Source organism: Monodon monoceros, unplaced genomic scaffold (assembly GCF_005190385.1).
Source record: "Monodon monoceros isolate NGI ecotype Baffin Bay Population unplaced genomic scaffold, NGI_Narwhal_1 Super_Scaffold_7, whole genome shotgun sequence".
Classification (NCBI taxonomy): Eukaryota; Metazoa; Chordata; class Mammalia; order Artiodactyla; family Monodontidae; genus Monodon; species Monodon monoceros.
In genome coordinates, this window is record NW_021703784.1 from 101,860,876 (window position 1) to 101,880,261 (window position 19,386).

General features: G+C 55.9%; 1 protein-coding gene across 3 annotated transcripts in view; it reads left to right on the forward strand.

Moving 5' to 3' along the window:
- The window catches only part of SYT12 (synaptotagmin 12), a 29,064-nt gene extending 16,807 nt beyond the window's left edge, over positions 1 to 12,257 (forward strand). Inside the window, exons 4-9 of one of the 3 annotated variants that reach the window (XM_029208878.1) lie at positions 3,130 to 3,323; positions 5,423 to 5,815; positions 8,455 to 8,670; positions 9,361 to 9,481; positions 10,348 to 10,481; positions 11,858 to 12,257. In XM_029208878.1, the coding sequence (XP_029064711.1) occupies positions 3,130 to 3,323; positions 5,423 to 5,815; positions 8,455 to 8,670; positions 9,361 to 9,481; positions 10,348 to 10,481; positions 11,858 to 12,031 (1,232 nt within the window). In that variant the 3' untranslated portion in view covers positions 12,032 to 12,257. The remainder of the gene's footprint in view (positions 1 to 3,129; positions 3,324 to 5,422; positions 5,816 to 8,454; positions 8,671 to 9,360; positions 9,482 to 10,347; positions 10,482 to 11,857) is intronic. The other 2 variants (XM_029208877.1, XM_029208879.1) reach the window with 2 other exon arrangements.
- The last annotated feature ends 7,129 nt before the right edge of the window (positions 12,258 to 19,386 follow it).

The window sequence follows — 19,386 nt, forward strand, 5'->3', positions numbered from 1 at the left end:
CCCCCCCCCCCCCCCCCCCCCCCCCCCCCCCCCGCACATGCACTTCACTCTCCAGGCACCAGGTACGTTCCCATCCCATCCCCTATTCGCCAGGACTTCCTGAGAGCCTGGCCAGGTCTTGGCCCTGGGCCCCCGGTAGCTCTTTGTTGTGGTTTTATTTATCCCACAATTTACATTCTCGCAACAGAAGTCAGGAGTAAACAGGTTTGCTCGCTGTCCCTCCATCCGCATCTCTGGCTCCTCCCATCCCTCCCCGGTCCGCCCAGCCCTTGCCCATACGCTGCGTGAGTTTTACAGCAAAATCATGTGCTTATACCATGTTGGGGATTGTTTTTTGTGGTTTTTTTGCCTCTTAACAATGCCTGAAACGATTCTCTGCATTGCCACGGTGACATCCTGATGACCTCAACTGCCATTCTCAAAGCCCAGTGACAGCCCCTCCTGAGGCAGCACCACCGGCACCCTTGCTCGGACCTTCAGGCTGCTTCCAGATTTCTGCTGTTATAAATACAGACTCGATGACTCACTCCAGACATAAAACTTGTTGGGATTTTTCCCTTAGAATCAATTCCTTGGGGGTAGAACCACTGGATGGGGATGTTTTTGGTGTCATCTCCTCTTTCTGGATGAGGAGACTGGAGCCAGGGAGGTGAGGTGGCCTCAGGGAGCCAAAGCACCTGCACCACACTCTCCATTTCTCACCCCTGTGGCCTTGAGCCCATAAATATTGGGGTGGCCAAAAAGTTCGTTCGGGTGTGCATGACCCGAACGAACTTTTTGGCCAACCCAACAGATGTGTTCTTTAACTGCTATCCGCCTCAGTTCTCCTCTAGAAAGTGGAGGTAGGGAACTCGTAGGGTGCTAAGTGCTGCGTAAATGCCCGGGCTGAAGGCTGGGCCCTGCCCTTCTCCGAGGTGAGCAAGTATGGTAGATTCTGGCTGGAGCTGGCTGGGCTCAGCAGAGCAGGGCCCGGCTGGGGCCTCCCATTGCTGGATGATTCCTCCCTACGCAGGCTTTGGGGAGCAGTGGCAGTGGCCCCTCCATCCCCAAATGCCCCCTTCCCTCTCTCTCACTGGGTGCTCTGAACGCTCTGAGCTTTGCACACCCTCCTCTTCCTTCCGTAAACTCCTGGTGCCTGGTGCCTTGGCCGGCACACTTCTTGCTACTCTTGCATATCCCAGCTTAGGCATCCCTCTTTGGGAAGCCCTCCTGGGCTGTTCTCATCACGACCCCCATCACTCTTTTGTCTATTTATCTGCCCACCCCACCCACTAGACTATGAGCCACTTATTAAGGACAGGGACTGGGCCTGGGGCTGACCCGCTCCGCAGGGTGCTCACACATAGTAGGTGCTCAGTGGCTGTGTGATGAGAAATCTCCACCCTGAAACACCCTCCCCACATCTCTCCGCCCTGCTGCTAGGGAACCGTGCTGGGTGGAGGCCGGGTGGGGCAGTGGTTTTTACCCCTGCTTGCTCTGGAATCTGGCCGCCAGTGTTGGGATCCCAGGGCCATCCCTTCTTGGCTCTGTGACCTTGGGCAAGTTCTTGTGTGTCTCAGTTTCCCCATTTGAATCGAGTATAGAGGCAACACTGAGAATGGTTTAGAGAATTATATTTGCCAACAGTGCGATCTTCTGCAAAACGAATCCTACTGTGTCTCATTGGCTTCTTTTGGGAATGCAGAGCCAGGGTTTCCCAGAAGAGTGACTTAACATTTATGGTTCTGCTGTGGGCCAAGCTCTGTGCTAGGTGAGGACTTAACCAACACAGTTGAGGAGGTAGTTAATTACTGTTTGGGGACAGTGAGGCTCAGATAAGTGAGGTTATTAAAACATCCGTGGACAGAACGCATTTGAGCCTCTGGATTTGTCCCCAAGCCCTGCCCAGCCTACAGCCACCTCTCACTTCTGGCTGAGTTTTTTGTTTGTTTGCTTTTTGGTAACAGCTTTATCAAGATAAAACTCACATGCCATAAGTTCACTCACTTAAAGTGTACAATTCAGTGGGCTTCAGTATATTGAGCAACCATCAGCACAATCAACTTTTAGAATATATTCATCACCCCAAAAATAAACCCCATACTCCACATTTCCCCTACTCCCCCCAACCCCTGGCAGCCCCTGACAATCACTAACCTACTTTCTGTCTGTATAGATTTGCCTCTTTTGGACATTTCATAGAAATAGCATCATACAACATATGGTCTTGGGGCACTGGCTTCTTTCACTTAGCTTGATGTTTTCAAGGTTCATCCACGTTATAACGTGTATCATTTCATTCCTTTTTATTGCTGAATAATATTCCATTGTATGGATGTACTACATTTTATTTTCCCGTTAATCAATTGATGGACATTGGATTGTTTTAGATGAGGTCTGAGGCAAAAAGGGGGTCATTTCTTTTTCTCCCCCAAGTTCCCTTCCACTTTCCTCAGATCCCAACAGGCTGCATTGATTATCTGGAAGCAGAAGTCCTCTGAAGGTAGAGAGAACTCAAAGAGGCAAGAAAAACCCCATCTGGGGCTTCCCTGGTGGCACAGTGGTTAAGAATCCGCCTGCCAAAGCAAGGGACATGGGTTCGAACCCTAGTCCGGGAAGATCCCACATGCCGCAGAGCAACTAAGCCCGTGAGCCACAACTACTGAGCCCGCATGCTTAGAGCCCGTGCTCTGCAACAAGAGAAGCCACCACAATGAGAAGCCTGTGCACTGCAACGAAGAGCAGCCCCTGCTCACCTCAACTAGAGAAAAGCCCCTGTGCAGTAACAAAGACCCAGTGCAGCCAAAAATAAAATAAATTAATTAAAAAAAAAACCCTACCTGTTTAAAGCCTAAGGAATATTTAACCATTGTTCACAGCTCTTCATCTGCTCTACCCAAGTGTCGCTCCTGATAGTAATGTATGTTTTTGTGGAAAGGAGCTAAAAGCAGATATCGGAGGGTGTATAGCTTGTTCAACACTGGATCCCCCACACCCAGCACAGAACCTGACATAGTAGACACTCAATAAATACTTTTTCAATGAATAAGCAAATCAGTGCTGAACTACAGGCTCACTGGGTGGGAATGTGTAACAACTGAGGGGTCCTAGTGCCCATTAACGAGAGACTGCTCTGCTCTTGCCTTGCAGTCATCAAGAGCCCCCCTGACTGGGAAGTGGGTGTCTATGCTGCCGGGGCCCTGGCACTGCTGGGAATTGCAGCTGTGAGCCTGTGGAAGCTCTGGACGTCGGGGAGCTTCCCCAACCCCTCCCCGTTCCCAAACTACGACTACAGGTACCTTCAGCAGAAGTATGGTGAGAACTACACAGAGGCCCGGCAGAAGGTGAGGCTTCTGTTCTCATGGGTGCACACTGGACTGCACACCCCATGCCCCAACCGTCCACTCTCAGGACTGGCCCCCACTCCCTCCCCCCCTCACTCCCTCCTGGTTGATTTCCTCCTGCGAACAGAGACCCTTGTCCTCCTCCACATTCCAGCATAGCCCAGTGCTAGGTAATCCATGAATACTTGGCGAATGAATGAATGCTTTCAATTTAAAACACCATCCTGTGAAAATTACAGGAAAATAAAAATAAGAAGAAAAACCTCCCCAAATGTCACCACCCAGAGGCAAGCAACTGTGAATTGTCTTCAAACTATTAACATTTTGATTTATTTCTTTCCAATATTTTAAATCTAGGCCCCTCCCCGCCCCAGTATTTTTTCCATGCATAGTTTTTACACAATGGGTGTCATCTCTACAGAGAATTTTATACCCTACCCTTTTCATCTCACGTAAAACGGAAGCACTTTCTCATGTTGTTGATTGTAAACATTATTTTAATGGCTGCCTAAGATTCCTTTTTATGTATGTGCCATGGTTTACTAAATGCCACTATAAATAATGCAGTAAATGGTTTACATGTAAAACTTTGTCTTCATTTGGGATTACGTACTTTGAATGAATGCCCAGATGTGAAACTACTGTATCAGGGAGTATAAACATTTTTAGGGCTCTCTATATATTGCTAAATGCTTCATCACTTAACATTGGCAGAGAATTTTTCTAACATCATGTAGAGTTCCAGAGAGCACAGCCAGAATCTGTTACCAGATAAAGGTCCCACATGCTCGCTCATTTGGGGTTTTGGAAGGAATTATCTCACGCTCAGTTGGAGGGACTGTAAATTGGAACAACTTTTCCAAAGAGCATTTTGGAAACATGTATCAAAAGCTTTCAAAAGGATTATGTCCTCAGGACTTCCCTGGTGGCACAGTGGTTAAGAATCCGCCTGCCAATGCAGGGGACACAGGTTCGATCCCCAGTCTGGGAAGATCCCATGTGCCGTGGAACAACTAAGCCCGTGCGCCACAACTACTGCCTGTGCTCTAGAGCCCGAGAGCCACAACTACTGAGCCCATGTGCCACAACGACTGAAGTCACATGCCTAAAGCCCGTGCTCCACAAGAGAAGCCACCGCGATGAGAAGCCCACACACCACAACAAAGAGTAACCCCCACTCGCAGCAACTAGAGAAAGCCTGTGCACAGCAACGAAGACCCAACACAGCCAAAAATAAAAAATAAATAAAATAGATTAAAAAAAAAAAAAAGGACTATGTCCTCTAAGTCAAGATTTTAAGAAAGCTATTCAAGGGGCTTACCTGGAGGTCCAGTGGTTAAGACTCTGCACTTCCACTGCAGGGGGCACGGGTTCGTTCCCTAGTTAGGGAGCTAGGATCCTGCATGCCGCGCAGCGCGGCCAAAAAAAAAAGGAAAGCTATTCAATGCTGCATTGTTTATATTTGTGAAAAATTAAAAACAATATAAACGTCCAACTGTAGGGGAATAGTAAAATAAACTATGGCGATCCACTCAATGGCAAATTAAGGGGACTGTTAAAAATTATGGTAATGAAGATTATGTACCAACATGGGAAATGCTTACAGTACAAAGGTTTTTGTTTTCTCAAATCCCAAGGTCAATTGACAGAAAAGAAAAATTTGAATATTAGTGTTATCCAACTTGAAAGCTTCCTCATGTGGTAGACATTTTTGTAAACTTCCTTTGAGGCTGCTCTGTCATGTAGTGAGTATCTGTACTCTAGTTTTCTTACCCGTTCCCCTTCTGCTGGACACTTAGATTGCTAACTATTTTTCCTTTTTATAAACATCACTGCAGTGAACATCTTTATGTATGAAACTCAGTCCATATAAATAAACATTTTGAGAAAAAGCTCTCTTACCTCCTGGTTAGGGAGAGAAAACTGACATGAAATAACAATAAAGAAGGACCTTCCTAACTAAGGCATGCCCTGTTTTTGCGAAAGGGGAACTTGGAGGTGCCTTGCATGAACAGGGCTTACCGTATCTCTTTGCTGTCTCTTCAAGACCATGCCTATTGCCCTTTCGATGCCCCCATGTCCCTTTTTCTCACCCCCAGAGAATGCCTGCCTGGAATGCCCAGCGGGCCAGCACTAGGGGGCCACCCAGTCGCAAAGGCAGCCTCAGCATTGAGGACACCTTTGAGAGCATCAGCGAGCTGGGACCCCTGGAGCTGATGGGCCGTGAGCTGGACCTGGCCCCCTACGGGACCCTCCGAAAATCCCAGTCGGCCGACTCCCTGAACTCCATCTCCTCCGTGAGCAACACCTTCGGGCAGGACTTCACGCTGGGCCAGGTGGAGGTGAGCATGGACTACGATGCCGCCTCCCACACCCTCCACGTGGCTGTGCTGCAGGGCAAGGACCTCCTGGAGCGGGAGGAAGCCAGCTTCGAGTCCTGCTTCATGCGCGTCAGCCTGCTGCCGGATGAGCAGATCGTGGGCATTTCCCGGGTAAGTGGGGGCTGGGAGGGCGGGGCAGCCGTGTGCCCGGGGCTCTCAGGAGTCCTGCCCAGGCAGGCAGGGGTGCAGGGCCAGGCAGAATCTGAGGATGGCGCTAGAGAGCAGATTTGGATGCTGATCCCAGAGCAGAAGGTGCTGGCTGTAGGGAGGACAGAACTGGGAGTCTGGGGCCTCCACCTGCAGGCTCCCATTGTGTGCAGTTCTCAGCAGTCCTGCCACATGAATCCAGTGTGTGGTAATTGTCCATTTGTCAATTGTGTCAACTTGGGGACCTGGCGGGGAAGGGATGACAAGCTCATGTTGGCTAATTTGGGGACAGCTTAATAACAGGACTGTTATAATGCTGTGGGGGGGGGGGCGACCTCAGGGATGGCGTGGTACCCTGGCCTGAGGGGATGAGGGGAACGTGAGGTTACCTAAAGACCAGTGTATGCAGAGGGCCACCTTGATAGGCGCTGTGCCCTTTGGTCAAGAGGCGCCGTCTGCTCGCAGCGATCCTGCCGAGAAGGACCTGGAGGAATAAGCACCCCGACCTCCCTCCGACCTCTGGTTTCCCTCCAGTGACCCCTACTGGCTGACCCCACCGGAAGCCAGAGGCCTAGGGAGCCTGTTGATGCAGCCCATGGAGGTCAGCTCCTGGGGCCGAAAGCAGGGGGGAGGGTGCAGAATAAGCCGGGAGGGGCAAGGAGAGGGACCCAGCATACCCCCCAGGATACCCCTCCATGATCCGCCCCCCCTTGCTGAGAGAGAGAGAGGTCTACGTGAGACACCCTGCTGCCCAGCACCAGCGGTCGAGGTCAGCCCAGCACGGGCTGTGACCAGGGCAGGAGGATCCTGCGGTCAAGTGGCTCTGGCTCCTCAGAGATCCACCCGTGTCCAGTCCTGTTTCCTGTGCTGAAATTGTCTGCCCCTCAGAGGTGGAGACTGTCATTCCTCTCCTGCCCCACCCTGCCCCCCTCACTCTAGGTGGGTCTAGAACCAACCACCAGGGCATACGTAGGGCCGAGAAGGGGAGGCCAGCTTCAGAGAGGCAGCCCAGTGGGTGGTTAGGCGCAGGACCCTGGAGCCTGATTGCCTGGGTTCGAATCCTGGTTCCCTACTTCCTAGAAGTGTGACTTTGGGTGAGTCACTTAAGCACTCTGTGGCTCAGTTTTCCCATCTGTCAAGTGAGCATCAGAGTGCTTCAGGACATGCAAAATCCTTAGCCCAGTCCTTGGTAAGCGCTCAATGGATTGTCGTCTGTCAGGACCATGAAGTGTTCCTGTTGAGTCCAGATCCACGCTGCCCGTGGCCTCAGCTGCCTGGAGGACCTGGGCGGTTCTGGACACATCCCTTGAGGCAGCACGTTGACAGCAGCCACCACGGCCTGATGTATGCTGAGAACCTGGTTCACGGAGCCCAACGCATCTGCGACCCTCTCATTAGCCCCAGTGATGGGGGATGGATTGAGGGCATCTTATAAATGAGGAAACTGAGGCTCAGGAAAGTGCTTTGCCCACGACAACCCCAGCAAGTGAGCAGGAGATCCAGGACTCCACCCCAGGGGTCTCCATGTGCTCATAAAGTGCAACGTACAGAGAATGGATCGTCAGGGAGCCTGCGCTCCTATGGGCAGGGGACAGTCAAGGGGCTAATTTGGCCAGAGGAAGGAATTTAGGGCCAAAGATCGTGAAAAGCCTGAGTGTCAGGGTCAGGATCAGGAGGTGGGCTTTATCCCAGGAAGGAAGGGTCGCCCTTGGCTCTCAAGCAGGTGATTGGGTAGAGGGTGTAGCTCCCAGGGCGCAAGGTAAGAAGAGGCTTTTCCAGCCCAGACAGTGGCCGAAGAGTGCAGCTCAGGGCATCTGGAGGTACCGACAGATTTATTCCCAAGAATGCAGGCTTCTTAGCATCACAGCCCAGCCACTCCCAGTAAGTGGGTGGCTGCCCCCAGGTTGGGCAGCCCCCCGGCATCAGGCGAGGTGCCAGGGATGAGATCTCCTCTCTTAAAATATCGCCAGGCAGTGACCAAAGCAGCCCCCCACGGAAGGGGGATCAGTGCCCACAAGTGCACCTTCCCAGAGGGCCCACCCACGGCTTCCTGGGAAGAGGCCAGTGGCGCCCACCAGGCAGGACTAGGCTTAGAAACAGAGTCTGCCCAGCCTTGCCTCGTCATTCCATCGGTCCATCCACCCCATAACGTTCAGAGAGTCCTAGGCCAGGCCCCATGCGGGATGGGACATCAGTGACTCTCAACTTCACAGACAGTTATCCCTACTCACTGCATGCCTGGCCCAGGGCTGGACTTGAACACGTGCAAGAAATGTGGCCAGCTCAGCCGGCACATTGCAAGGGTTCTGTGGACCCATGGGCACTGAGGATGGGAATTAGTTGGGGTCAGCTTGTGGAAGCTTCGAATGCCAGGCCACTAGATTGGCCACCACTGAGAAGAGGACAGGGGGCTTTTATATCATCAGGGCTGAGCCACCAAAGGAAGGATTGGCATTGCAGTGTGGGGACAGCAGAGCCAAGACGCTAGCCCAGGTCTCCAGACACCCCATCCAGTGCTCACTCCCTGCCACGGCCTCGCAGGCATCCGGCTGCCACCTCCTCCCCAGCTTTGGACCTCCTTCCACTGCTCTTTCTCTCTGCAGATCCAGAGGAACTCCTACTCCATCTTCTTCGACGAGAAGTTCTCCATCCCCCTGGACCCTGCAGCCCTGGAGGAGAAGAGCCTGCGGTTTTCCGTGTTTGGCATCGATGAAGATGAGCGGAATGTGAGCACAGGGGTGGTGGAGCTGAAGCTTTCTGTGCTTGACCTCCCGCTGCAGCCCTTCGGCGGCTGGCTCTACCTACAGGACCAGAACAAGGTAAGCCCTCCCACCTGCCTGTGCCTGAGGACAGCGCCATATGTACGCTTCAGAGGAGGGAATCCACTGTCCTCGCAACAGCCTGAACACCAACATCTTTAGGAGATTAGAGAAAGAGCTGAGCCACACTCAAGGAAACTCAGTTTACTGCATGCAAATGAAAGGCACCCTGACCACTGTTTACAGCCCTTCTACTGCTCCTACCACCAAACCTTTAGAAGCTCTACTCCTGTAGAGCTTCTGTTAGGAAAGTACTCCTCTGGCCCTCAGGTGAGTTATTTCAGACAGAGGCCAAGCTGCAGTTTACTGTCGTAAATGTAGCAGTGCTTAGGGAGCATCACTGTTATTTAAGCAAATGATCTACTAATTCCAGTCCACCTGGACCTGTAAGTGCTACTACCGGAGAATGTTTTCTCTGGTCTGGAATGAGGGAACATAACTGCATTTTGTTGCTGCATTTGACAGGCAACCTCTGGCCTTCCTTCCAAGGCAGGACCCGTACCCGGTACAAGGCAGGGATGGTGCTGTGGAGCGGGAGAGGGGTCCCTTTCTCAATCCCACCAGCCTGGTGCCCTGGTGTAAGGGCCCCCAAGAGCAGCAGCTTCTCAGTGGAGAAGGAAGCTTCTGCCTTTCCCTGGGCCCCTCAAGTGCAGGGGCAGAAGCCCTCTGAGTCACCCGCCTGTCCTCCAGGCCGCCGACGCTGTGGGTGAGATCCTGCTGTCCCTCAGCTACCTCCCAACGGCCGAGCGTCTTACAGTGGTCGTGGTGAAAGCCAAGAATCTCATCTGGACCAACGACAAGACCACAGCGGGTAAGGCCCTCCTGGCTGCCTGGCTCCTCCGTGGGGCAGGTGGGAGCCATGGCCCAGCTGCTAAGCCCTGGGCACCTGGAGGCATCAGCAGGTGTAGGGCACAGTGCCAGGCCCCCCACCCCTGGCTTTGGCTGGGCTCAGGAGCCATGCACAGTGGGAAGATTAATCTAGCTGGGGAAACATGGGAACCACAGAGGCTGGCAGGGAGCCCCTGTGGGGGAGGGATGGGAGTCTGAGAGCAGGAGGCTGGGGCACTGGTATGAAAACAAGGTAGGCGTTTCCCAGAGGCTGGACTGCATCCCAGATCCCAAACGGGGACCAGGGCCACCGAGATGGTGTGGGTGCCAGGCAGGACCTGATGCGTCATGTCTGCAGGAGCCTCAGCCCCGAGAAACTGAAAACTGAGGGCTGCAGGAGGCTGACTGGGAGCCTGGGGGACCCAGGTCCAGGCAGGTGCAGCAAGGACACCCAGTGGGTGGTAAGTGATGAGCAGGCAGCGACTCGTTATTCCAGAGCTGCATGTCCTTGAGTCAGGCTCCACTGAGCAGGCGCCGGGTGACTCGGGGCTGACATCTGCGTTTGGGCCATTTATAGAATGAAAACTGGTGGGTCTGCTGAGCTCCCCAGAGCCTCACGTGAGGGGAGCACCCGTGCGGCCTGGTGGGCCGGCTGCCAGAGTCCAAAGCCCAGCTCTTCTCCTGACTCGCGCGTGAGCCTCAGTTTTCTCATCTGTAAAATGGGAACGCAATAAAGGACTGATGGCAGGACTGCAGGAGAGAGTGGCCGGTGAGCCGCTGTGACCGGGCAGGTCTATGCCAAGTGAGTGTCGCACTGGCTCTCACCCCCACCCCCCTCCCCGCTCACAGACCCCTTCGTCAAGGTGTACCTGCTGCAGGATGGGAGGAAGATGAGCAAAAAGAAGACGGCTGTGAAGAGGGACGACCCTAACCCAGTGTTCAATGAAGCCATGATCTTCTCAGTGCCAGCCATTGTGCTCCAGGTGAGGGGGGATGGCGCAGGGGGTGGGCCCCTCTATCCCCTCCAGTCTATCTCCTCAGAGCTCCTGCAGGGGGTGATGGTTTGCCTTAAGGCATCACCTTTCTAGTCGAGAAGCGTGTATTGAGCACCTACTAGGTACCAGCCCTCTGGTGGGTGCTGGGGACATGGGAATTGCTTCCTTGGCGCTCACAAGGGACAGGCAGGGAAGTCTCCAGACAATCCCCATCCACTAAGAGCGTGCCAGACCTTGGCAGTCAGGGGAGGCCTCTGCAGGTGGGGGTAGCTAAGCTGAGATCTGTGGGAAGACAGTTCCCGGTGGAGGGAGCTGCAAAGGACTAGGGATGAGCCAGGACTGACCCAACGCCCAGAGCTCTGGCCCTAAATCTCCCGAGGTCCTGCCTACAGAGGCCCTGTGGAGCTCCCCAGAACCCCACTGGCCTTCAGCAGGCGATGTGCCCCAGGGAGACCCCCTCCCAGCACAGATATCACAGGCCAAGGGTGGGAGGACTGCAGAGGATGTGCCCTAGGCGACAGAAGTGGCCCAGCTTTCATGCCTCAGAGGATGGGGAGCTCACCACCTTCCCTCACTCCCTCCTTCCATCCTTGGGCATTCCTGACCACGTGAGAAAGTCCTTTTGTGCCTTGAGCCAAAACTTGCCCCTTGGCCCTGGGGCTGTACAGAAACCCCCTAATCTCCCCTCTTGGGATAGCCGGCCTGAATTTGAAAGCCCAGAACTCTGCCGCACCCTGGGTGTTCGGAATCCAAAAAAACATCTCAGCATCCCTGGTTGGTCCTGTCTTGCCACCCTCACGGGACAGGCCACCCATCTGCCCCCGCTTCTCTGGGTGTTCTAGTGCCACTACTCCTACTCTGCAGCCTCCTAGGGCGAGACACTTCTTGGGACCGGAGGTGGGGGGAGGGGAGGGGGAGGGGGAAGGGGAAGGAGAGAAGTCAGGCTGGGTTCCAGTCTCAGCTTCACCACTTTGATCTCAAGCAAGTTCTTTCCCTTCCTGTTATGAGTCCAACATATGATTATCTCAGGATTAACAACAGACATCTATAATGCTCTGATGGTGTGCAGGCACTGTTCTAAGTGCTTTACACGTTTTAACTCATTTTGTTCCCAGAACAGGTGGGAACTATGATTATCACCATTTTACAGATGGGGAAACTGAGGTAGGAAGAGCCCAAGTCACTGCCCAAGGTCACGCAGCAAGGAAGTGGTGAGGCCAGCATTTACATCTGGGCTGTGAGGTTAGACAGGTCAGAGGTGAGGATTCACGGGGCCGTGCCTGGCACCCCGCTGGGGCCTGGGGGCCATGGGGGACCTCTGGCACTGCCCCTGGTCCCTAGCACCCATGTCACTTCCTCCCCAGGACCTGTCTCTCCGTGTGACGGTAGCTGAGAGCAGCAGTGATGGCCATGGGGACAACGTAGGCCATGTCATCATTGGGCCGTCGGCCAGTGGCATGGGCACCACGCACTGGAACCAGATGCTGGCCACGCTGCGCAGGCCCGTGTCCATGTGGCACCCTGTCCGGCGAAACTAGCAGCCAGGGCAGGGCCCGGGTGGGCACCGGAGCCTGGCGTGAACTCAGCTTTAACACCCTTCTCTGTAGTCTGGCTGGAACCATTGAACGCTGGGGTCCCCCAGTGGAGTCCCCAAGAGCCATCTTGGTCCCTCTATCCAGGCTGCGGTGGAGGAACAGGCCTGGCTGGATGTCTAGGGACCCAGGGTTGTCTCCCACTGAGGACCAGCCGTGGCTGGGCCAGGGCCCGGGGAGGGCAGCCAGGCATTGGCCCGCTGTGCTCCCATTTTGAGCTCCCCAACAGGCCTGTCCCTTGGCCTTGGCGGGGCCTTGGCCTCTCAGAGCTCCCCACATCCCATCCCTGCTGGGAGGCCACGCACAAGGACCATGAGTCTTGGAGGCCAGGTGCTGTGCAAGGCACAGGCTGGAGTGACACGAACAAGGCACAGCCCCTAGGACGTCGGGAAGACAAGATCCCCTTGCCCTGGTGATCTGCTCTTTGCGGATGGCGGCCCCTCCACGTAGACATGGGGAGGGCTCTGGGGCCGGGGAGCGCGGGGACAAGATGGGAGCTGCGCTGTGAGGGTCAGGGAAAGAACTGAGTGTCCCAGGCCAGTGGCCCGTCCGCAGCATGGCAGGGTAAGAACATCCCTGTCACAAACGCAGTTCTCACCCTACTGCCGTGGACACAAGGGCCTGTCTCTGGGCAGGAGGAGAGACCGAGGGACCAGGCCAATCAGTGGCCCTCAGGCCATGTGGGTTGCTGGGTCATCCTCTATGAAATAGAACTGTAACCCTTATAAGGCCCAGGGGTCCAAAGAGTCCCAGAGCCAGGTCCTTGTGTTCAGGTATTGGCTCCACGGTGTTTGTTGGTGTCCCTTCAGGCCAGGCCCTGCGGGGAAGAGAGATGCCTCAGCCTCTCGGGGGGCTGGTGGGCAATGGCGCGGCAGAATACAGACTGCCGAGGGGCATGGGAGAGGCCTCTGTGGGCAGCAGGCACCTGGGAGGACATAGTGGAGCCCGAGGCCTTGGGCTGGGCTTTGCAGGAAGGGGCGACCTGAGTGGTGACCGTGAGGGGAAGTTGAGGGGGTCAGGATGGAGTTGGGGGGGCAGGCTTGAATGCCAGCGGAGAGGATGGCTCTGGAGCCTGGTTCAGACCCTCAGGACACCAGCTGCCGAAGGCTGATTCCAGAAGCAGACCCCGAGATTCGCAGGCAAGGGGTTTATTGGGGGAGAGCCCTCAGGAGAACCCTGTAAGGCAGAGAGGGAGCTTTGGGGCAAGCGAAGAAGCCAGCAGGTTGTAGCTTCAGTGGAGTCCCAACGGTGAGGGCTTGTGCGAATGGCACCCCAGAGGAGTCCTGCCCAGGAGCCAAGGGCTGGACCGTTACACACCCACAGGAGTCTTGGAGGAAAGGCGTGCATGGCCTTCTAGGTGTCACTGAGGCAGCTCCAAGCCGCCGAAGGCAGCCCCAGAGAAGCAGGCGCTGTGCGCCCCTTGCAGTTGAGGGGTGGGGGGGCCCACCGGGTTACAGGGATGGGGGGAAGGGAGGTGAGATGTAGGTCCTCAGGCTGGCTGCCTCTGGACCTGGTGGGCTACGGAGACCCAGGCCCAGCCAGTTACCCCCAGTGATGTCGGGGAGCCCAGGGTGGTCACGGGACCTGAGGCAGCGTGGTGGCTCTCCCCACCTGACACAGCTGCGGCCCGGTCCCGAGGCCGGGCTGCCCCACCGTGTGGCCAGCGCCAGGAGGTGTGCGCGGCCCAGGCCAGCCCAGGGCCGGGGGACACGCAGCTGGCGGGCCCCTGCCGCTAGGGAGAGCCCCCGCTCTTCCACCCCAGTGGCTCTGCTGTGCAGACCATTTACTCGCCTGCCTTCTCTTCCCCTTCCATCCCTCCCTCTAACTGCATGAAATGCTGACTGTGCACCCGGATGGGTGTGGTGGGGACCGAGTATGCTGACTGGAATAATTCTAGAACCAAAATAAAGCTGGGGCAGGAGGGAGGGGGCTTCCGGGGAGCCCTGCTCGCCCCAAATCACCTTTGTCTCCAGAAATCAGGGCCTCGGGCCTCGGTGCGGGTTGCTGTGAGCACACGTTCCCCTGCTGCTGGGCGCCCGGAGGAGCAGGAGGGTTCTGTCTGGCTGGGGAGACCGTCACAAGGACCAGTGCCACGAGGCTGCTGGGGAAGCTCTGAGAAGCGGCCCCAAGCCAGCCTGGTAGGGAGAATGCAGAAGGGAATATCAAGGAAGGCCGCCCAGTGGTGTCGCTGAGCTGTCTTCAGGGCGAGAGGGATAAGGCCAGAAAAGGGGGGTAAGACCAAAACAGCCTTCCTGGTTGTGGGAACAGCATGTAGAAAAGGGCAGGAGTGGACAAAAAGTTGGCCAATGCATCAACTTTGCTAAAGTTGGGGAGGATGGGGAGAAGGGAGCCCGGGGAAAGGCTTGGAGGGGAGGCGGGCCATGTGAGTTCAGTGAGTACTGCTGCCTGGCCTGCAACCCTGCAGACTTAGAGGTAGGTCTGTTGTTGGCTCCTTTTTTGCAGATGTAGAAACTGAAACTCAGAGAGGCTAGGTAACTAGCCCAAGATCACACAGCCAGAGCATCTCAGAGCTGGGATTTGAGCTCAAGCTGTTTGGCTCCTGAGCTCATGACTTAACTACTAGACCACAATGCCGCCTTCCCCAGCTTCTCGACAGTGGGTCCGAGGGGCAGCAGAGAAGCCCCTCTGGATCCCAGGCTGCTCTGGTTTTCCCCTCCCCTCCCCTGGAAGATCACAGCAAGCATGGAAGGAGGAGAATCTGGGTAGAAATTCTCAGGAGGCCTGCCCACCACAGGGGCTGAAGGAAGAGCTTCTGTGGAACACCACCCCCACCCCGCGCAGAGCCCGGCAGACAGAGGTAACCAATGAGACAGGCCTTACAGGAGCCCAGGAAGGGTGGAAACCAGGGAAGGCTTCCTGGAGGAGATGGAGGCACCAGCCTCGCTGGGTGGTGAGGGCTGTGCAGGTGGAGAAGGGAGAGCAGCCTCAACGCAGGGAAACTGCCTATGCAAAGGTGTCACAGGTGTCTGGGGAGCCACGCAGCCAGCTGGGGCTGAGCTGGGGAAGCTTCATGTCCAGGGTGAGGCCGAAGGTCCTGGTCCTGCTGGCAGTGAGGCCCTGGGCAGGAGAAGTCAGAGGGAGGCAGGGAGGGGGGGCTGCTCTAAGCCGCTTTGAAGTGATGATGAGGGACATCAGCGAGTGCTGCTCTTGGTCAGTGAGGAGCATCCCGGCCGCCTTTAGCAGGGCCCAATCCACCGTACTCCCATCTCTTCCTGCCTCTTCCTCCCCTGCCACCCCACTCTTCTCCCCGCTCCTCCAGCCCCAAGCCCGTGGGCCTGCTTCAAGGGTCCCAAGCCCCCTCTGTCTGGGAGCCCTCAGGAATAGCCGAGTCCCACCCAAGAGGACAGGTATGGAGGTCCCTGTCCTGACAGTGGCAGTGGCGGTCCACGCCTGCGTGTGGGAGGAGCAGGGTGAGCCACAGCAGCTCGAAGCTTCACTTCCTCCCTCCTGCCTTGTCTATGCCTGCAGACACCTGAAGGGACAGACCAAACAACTAAAGGAACACTCAGACTGGGCCACGGGGCTCCCTCACTCTCCACCCCCTCCCACCCCGTCATCAACCTTCCCATCCCACCCAGAAGGGTCAATAATGGCGAGGCAGGGACAGGTGGCCTGTGGCCCCAGCCCTGAGCTCCAGTTAAATGGCAGACAGAGTTGGGTTGGTCTGGAGAGGCCAGACGGAAGGGAACTTGGGAGAAGAAGCCCTTCTGTGTTCCACCTGCCATAGGCTGGGTCTGCTGCTTACTTGCTGTGTGACAATTCCTTCCCTTCAAGAGCCTGTTTCCCCATCTGGAGAATGAGCGTATTAGTCAAGAAGGCCTCTAAAAGCACCCACATCCCCACTTATCAGCCGTGGGATCTTGGGCAAATTATCTAGCCCCTTTGTGCCTCAGTTTCCTCATTTGTCAGAGGAGGATAAGAATTATACATACTTCACAGGATGGAATTAAATGCCACATGCCAACTGACTGGCACACAGTGGGTGCTCAGTAAACGTGAGGTCAAGGCTTTGGGTGGAGGAATTCTGGAGCTCTGGGATCTGGTGTTTGGGATGAAAGGGAGGGGAGGGGACATCGGGAGGGGACATCCCAGGAGGCATCGGGAGCAAAGAGTCTGTGTCCCCTTCCAAGGCATCCCAAGGGGCAGGACTGGGCCTATGAAGTTCCACCCCTGGCACCAACTCCAGGGTGCCTCCATGTCCCTCCACTCCTTCAACCATCCATAAACACTCCACACCCCAAGACAGGAACCCGAAGCAGAGCCGGCAGCCCCGGGTGATGACGGTGCAGGGAGCAGAGCGGCCACACGGGAGCAGCAGAGACCCGGCCCCGACAGCAGGGGATTCCGGCCTCAGGGAGAATGGGGGTGGGAGGTCAGAAAATGGGGCAGAGGGGCCAAGGCCAGGGGGGCCTTGGAGCAGATGGAGGCCGGAGGGTTGTCACCTGTCTACTGACCCGACACTCAGGTCATTAGCTGAATTCACTCATCCATGCAACTGTTGTTCCTTTGTTTCTTCAGTTTGTAAATGCTTTTGAGGCAGCCCATCTTCCTTCCTTTCTCTTTCCCTTGCTCCTTCATTTTCCTTCCTTTTCCTTGTCCAGCCAGTGAACTGGACATAACATCCTGAGCCACAGCTGGATGCCAGCCTGGGGCAGGCACTCCTGTCTGGGATACAGAGATGGGTGGGACTCGGCCCCTGCCCTGGAGGTGCTCAAGGCTTGGCTGGGGACTGGAAGATCCTGCCTGGCCACCTGCATCTGAAGGAGGGGATTCCACCTCAGGCCGAGGGCCTGGGGTCTGCAGGGCAGTGACCCGCTGAGCAGGGTGCTGAAGGACTCTGGACCTGGGACTGGTGGGGCCTCAAGGGGATGAGTCACCCGCAAGCTGGTAGTGACCAGCAGCCACAGAAAACAGTAAGACAGTTAACAGTACCCTGACCAGGCAGACTGTGACTTGGGCCGCCTCCCCACTCCAAAATAAACTCCAGGAAAACGGTGCCATCCAGGGCCTGGCAATGTCTGAGATTTGGAGAAATTCCCTGCCAACCAAGGCAGATTTCCCCAGCCCAGTGACTAATCTCCCTCTCACAGAATCAGGAACGCAGAGTGGGAGTGCGGCTGGGTTTAACATCAGGAGACCTGGGTTGAAATCCTGGCTCTGGGTCGTGCTAGCCTGCCACAAGCCAATGCCTTTCTCTGAGCCTCAGCTCCCGATCACCCACTCTGCCCAGCTCACAGTCTGAGCACTAAATGAAATAATGCACATGAGGTGTGATGTTGGGAGACAGCCCAGCTTTGTCGCCAGACCTGGGTTCAAACTCAGAGCTCTGCCTCTTGCTAGCTGTGGATCTTAGACAAGAGCTTAAACCTCCCTGGGCCTCAAGTGTCCCATCTGTAAACCAGGGCTAACACTTCCCACCTGCTAGGGGACAGTGCCTCCACTCGGTTGGCAATCCATTAATGGGCGCTGTTACTATTAGGAAATGTTCAGTGAAACTCTAAAGCATGACGCATATCAGGAGTGTCATTAGAGTGATTGTCCCCATAGCAACCAAGGCCAAAAGCCTCTGTCTGACTCTCAGCTCCCTCCACCCCTGGTCTGACCCCACCTGCCTCCCAGCCTTGCCACCCAAAGCCTGATGACAGCAGTAGTGGAGAGACCAGGGGATGACGAGGCTGACAGCTGATCGCTGGGGGATGGGGTCCCTCCCCACCACTCCTTGGGGCGGGGAGTCCTGATCAGTGGCTACACACCCAGCCTGGTGCCAGGTCACTGCCCAGCCCTTTGGTGGTTTTGGGGAGGAAGGGGCCTAAAGGTTGGGGATGTCCTGGGGCACTCCCTCCATCCAGGTGAGGCTTCATTCAGCCTGCTGACTGTGGCCCTGGGTGAGCCTGGAATGGGAGTCAGGGGTCTGGGCTCTGCCTCTGTGCAGTAGGGGCTGTGACTCTTGCCCTGGCTGCCTCTTTGGGCCACAGTGAGGTTTAAAGGGGGCTGAGGGTGGTTTTTCACCTGCCTGGCTTGGAACTCCATGAGGAATGATGTCATGACCTGTGTGGGGAAGGGTGTGAAACCCCAAAACTTCTGCCCTCTGTTTGTCTGAGCTTCAGTGAAAACAGTCCAAGATCTGGGGGCCCTTGTGCCCATTTTTTAAATACATGTTTTGACTCTGTCTACTAACAGGGGTGGGAGGTCAGGTGACAGTGAGTTTCCGGTTCAATTCTGTCTTTATTCCTGGTGTCCAAAGTGCTTCACTCTCCAGGCCCTAATTAACCCTCAGCCTCACCCCCTGCACCAACTCCCCAAACCAACCTCACCATCATCACAGGGAAGAACCACACCACGCCCCCCAACCCCCGGCAAAGGATCCCCCCCTCCCCCTTGCCTCCATACCTTGCACGTGCTGTTGCCTCCGTTTAGAACACTTTATCCTTCCACTATCTAACTGTGTCTCACTTTTTCCTGCAGACACTGGCCCCTTTTCTCAGAAGGGTTTCCTGACCACCCCCAACCCCGGTGAGGAGCCCCTCTTCCAGACTCCCGTCCGCTGCCTGTCCCCCCCCAACTGTTGTAGCTCTTATCACAGTGATGTCCTGCCTGTCTCCCATTCTAGGCCGTGGGAGACTTTGACTTCAACGGTTCAGGGTCCCCAGGTCCGTGGGCACAGGGAGCCATCAGTGTTGGTTAAATTATAAGAATCACTCACACATGGCATCACCAACCACGTACCAGACCCTACTCTAAGCGCTTGACAGATGGAAGGTTCCATCGCTTTCTCCAGACCATGACCGAGGCAGAGGTGAGACGCGCCTGTAGTGAGACTTCCTGGTGCTGGCTGGGGGAGGGTAGGCCCAGCTGGCAGTGCCAGTGACTAACGCATAAAGGCCTGCCAGATCACCCCCTTCCCACCTGCCCTGAAACACCTGTAGGGAGGCCGTGGTGTGGAGGGCTTCTCCAGAGCCCTGGGGAAATGCACATTCATTCATTCACTCATTCATTCATCCATCAAAAGTCACCAGCTCCTGCTGGGTGCCCCGCCTAGGCTGGGCACCAGGTACCCACCCAGTCCCTGTCCCCAGAAAGCTAGTGGGCCAGCAGGGCTGACCCCCACCTCCCTTCTCCAGGGGAAGGGGGCCAGGACGCTCCTCTTTCCCCGTCCACACCATCACTGCCCAGCTACGTGTCTGCTCCCCATCAGACCAGGGTGCGCTCCTGAGGACGGAGGCCGAGTCTCGGTGCCCACTCCTGTGACCTAGCGCCCCACACAGAGGTGTGTCTTCCTC